The sequence below is a fragment of the Dendroctonus ponderosae genome, unplaced genomic scaffold (genome assembly GCF_020466585.1).
Source record: "Dendroctonus ponderosae isolate FM_Combo_2020 unplaced genomic scaffold, Dpon_F_20191213v2 Dpon_F_20191213_8, whole genome shotgun sequence".
Taxonomy (NCBI): domain Eukaryota; kingdom Metazoa; phylum Arthropoda; class Insecta; order Coleoptera; family Curculionidae; genus Dendroctonus; species Dendroctonus ponderosae.
The window spans coordinates 12,225,955-12,229,358 of NW_026019016.1; the positions used below are offsets into that span (position 1 = coordinate 12,225,955).

A 3,404-nucleotide genomic window follows, 5' to 3' on the forward strand; every position below is an offset into this window, starting at 1 on the left:
ACTGCGATAGATTGAACCCTGATTGTTTGTCTCAGCATAGTTTGAATATGGTTTGTTCATTCCTGCAAATTGGGAGTTTCTAAATTGGTTTAGAGAATTTTGAGAAATTTTCAAAACTTTCCTCTCATCCGTGTTCAGACACACATAAACATGCTTTCATAGACCTGTAAATTGGCAGAATTTAATGTTTTTTTGTGCGACAACCTCCATTAAACTCGGTATATTTAACCAATGCGCTTTTCCTAGTCGTAAAAGCCGCAGCGAAGTCTAAATATTGAGATTCTTGTAATAAGCCCAAGGTCTTCTGCACTGATAATGTCAATACCGACTATTTAGCTCTGTTGTACACAAGAAAAAGTGTTACAGTTAATTAAAGCGCTAATTAAAGCATGTAATTGTGACCGTTAGTTTATGGGGCTGCACGTTTTATTAAATGATGTATAGATATTTAAACTATTTGCAGCTGTTAATTAAACAAAAACCTGATCCGATTATATGTAGATTTTTGTCATTAGTAGTAACAGTGCATTAAATCGAGCATTTTTAGCATTCTTATTCAACATTTATTGAGGTTTCGGACACAATTAGACGCTATTTACTTAACTGTTTCACTTTTTTTTGTGTTTACAGAGCTAGATACAGTGAGTGAATGAATGACTATTGTCTAAGGCGATTTAGCTTAAAATTAGTCGAGTTTGAGCCCGGTTTTTCTTATGTTGAAACGATGCTTGGAAATGTGAAAAGTACATTTTTACCTGTAAATAAAATCGTCTATTCCGACGCTTCAGCATTCTATTTCACTGAACAGAGTGGACGTAAATAATTCATAAAAAGACACTTTTAGGCAAAGAACCGAAACTATCCGGCCCGCATCGCTCGATATTTTGATTTCGACTGATATAAACTGTCTTGTCGCCGTTTAGACGGTTTTTTTTTAATATAAAAACTTTGGTAAACTCAGTGAGACAAAAAATGCAACTTAAATACCCAAATAGTTAATTGAATTTTATATGCATGCTTTATTTGCACTTTCAAACGATTTCAGCACATGGAAAAATTAATGTTAATACGAGCTAACGGTAGAGTTTGATTGTTTTTTGAAAATCCTGTTACAATTGGAATTATGCATTATTTAATTGCCTAATGTTTTTCTGCACCTGCAACCTGCACGGATCTGGACTGAGCCGTAACGGCCCTGCATGCTAATTAGTTGCGTAATTGAATTAATTAAACATTAGCAATTCTGCTCATATTATATGCAACGGAAACATTCGCATGGGTTTTCAGTTTTCTTTCATTTAAGTCGAATCGATTGCTGGTGAAAACCCCCGAAAATCTGCATGATCAAAGATGGAAAATCGATTAATTCATGTGGCAATTAATCTTCCACTCGATATTCAGCTGTGTGAACTAATTCGCTCAGCATGTGCAGCGTATACGGAATTAGCCATCTCTAATAAGTTTATGTGGTGCATTCAGATTAATTACTGGAAGCCGTATTTGCAACTTTAGCCACTCCAATCGGCAATAAATCACATCGGAATCTGAGCATCGGATACTATTCGATCAAGAAGCATTTAGTGGCATTATTGGTTAATTTTTTCTCCCATTACGGCCCATATTTTTCTCTATCTTGCTACTGCATTCCAGCAAGAACAATTATTTCCACTGAACATTCGTCGTCTGCTCGTAGATTTTCAATTTGATAATTTAATGGCATGAGTATTTTTTGGTCCGAAAGGTTTGCCAAGGCAGTCTTTTGATTAATCAGTGTTGAATCAACTCGAAAAATTCTGGACATCGCTAGAAGGATTTCGGTGGGGAAAATATGCAAAGTTTCACAAAACGCAGAAGCAAATGGCAATTTAGAATATTACCTTTTCGGGACGCATAACTGGACCATACAATTTTAATGTGTACGGACTGGAGCGCTCTGAACAAGCAAGAAGAGCTGCTAAAAATTGCATATAATCACTCCTCTGTGCTTTTGCAGGCAGATGAAATTTCCTCAAATATACGCTCGAATGCGGCAGGTTTTAAAATTAATTCGGGTTTTTGAAAAGTATTATTTTGCTGATGGTATTCTTCCTGTACAAGAAACGGCAGATTATCGATATTTCTTTGGAACTTATGAGCTCATCATCATCATCAATTTTCAAGAAGTCGATAAAATATTGGTCAAGAAAGCATGAAACTTTGTGCCCAAAAATGATGTAAAAAAACGGTTTTGGAAAAGAACGAAAACCACTAGATTTTAATCAGGAAAAACTAATTAGCAGCATTTTCTCTTTAAATCTCAACAAGATCCAGATCTTCGGTAGCTTTGGCCGCATGCTCCCCAGTTCATCTCAACAGTTCTCTTTTTATTGCGGAGGAATGTGGATGGGAAAGAACAGAAATGGGGCCTCTAAATGCGAAAATTATGGCCTTTATCTCACCTACAATTAATAATAGTTGGCTGCTTTATGTATGCCTGTCTGACCTAATTTATACAACTGTGCCGCTTTCGCTCCTGGCCCCCGTGTCAGCTCGGTTCGAGCTGATTAAAAACTATGAGCTCGAGATAAATCAGATAAAATGACAATATGCATATTTAGCGAAAAAACCAGCAAATGCTATTACAAAAACTCAACTAATTTATTCGGTGCAATTTGAAAATTTCGCGATTTCTTCCCCAGATTTTCAAGAAAAATTGCTGAAAATTTCCTCAAATTATGCAGCCAACTTTGTTCAAAAATTCATCGCGTCTAAACTAGGGCAACCGAAGGGCTGACGTTTTAAATATGAGGAGCTGAAACTATGAGTGGCAAATGCACAAATTCGTAATTTAATTAGGGTTTTCTAGAATTTCTAAAACAGTTGGTTAAATCAACGTTACGACATAATAAGTTTAGGCCTTGGTTTAAAAATCCATAACTCAGAAACGATTGTAAGTGAAAGGCTGAATCTTTCGATATTAGTAGACGAAAGCCGAAGGGGAAAGTGCCCAAAGTTGCAATTAATTCAGGCAGCTCACTGATTTTCTAGAATTTCTTGAACCGCTGATTAAAATTCAGAATTTTATCAAAACTCCCAAACTCGGGCAAATAAAAGCCTGAAGTTTCAAATATTAATGGAAGAAACGCTGGGACACAAGTGCACAAGGTTGCAATTCATTCAGACATTCGACTAATTTTCTAGAACTTTTTAAACCGCTGGTTCAAGTAATGTCTCGATAAATTCAGGCCTTGTTTAAAAAATTAATAACTCCCAAACTCAAACAAATTTACGTCTGAAATTTTAACTGTTACTAGAAGAAACCCCATGCTACGAGTGCTCAAAATTACAGTGAATTCAGACAGCCCCATAAATTTCTAGAATTTCTTAAACCGCTCGTTAAAGTAATGCTTCAACAAATTCAGGCC

General features: G+C 35.9%; 2 protein-coding genes across 5 annotated transcripts in view; one reads left to right on the top strand and one right to left on the bottom strand.

Annotated features, from left to right (window-relative positions):
• LOC109542474 overlaps positions 1–3,404 on the bottom strand; it is a 48,251-nt gene that overhangs the window by 13,294 nt on the left and 31,553 nt on the right. Inside the window, exon 1 of one of the 4 annotated variants that reach the window (XM_048668986.1) lies at positions 756–868. The exons of 2 other annotated variants lie outside the window; for them this stretch is intronic. In XM_048668986.1, the coding sequence (XP_048524943.1) occupies positions 756–791 (36 nt within the window). In that variant the 5' untranslated portion in view covers positions 792–868. Of the gene's footprint in view, positions 1–755; positions 869–3,404 lie in introns of those variants that run through there. One more of the 4 variants, XM_048668989.1, reaches the window with a different exon arrangement.
• Positions 1–3,404, top strand: part of LOC109541942 (flotillin-1) — a 65,933-nt gene that overhangs the window by 8,065 nt on the left and 54,464 nt on the right. The gene's annotated exons all lie outside the window — the stretch shown is intronic.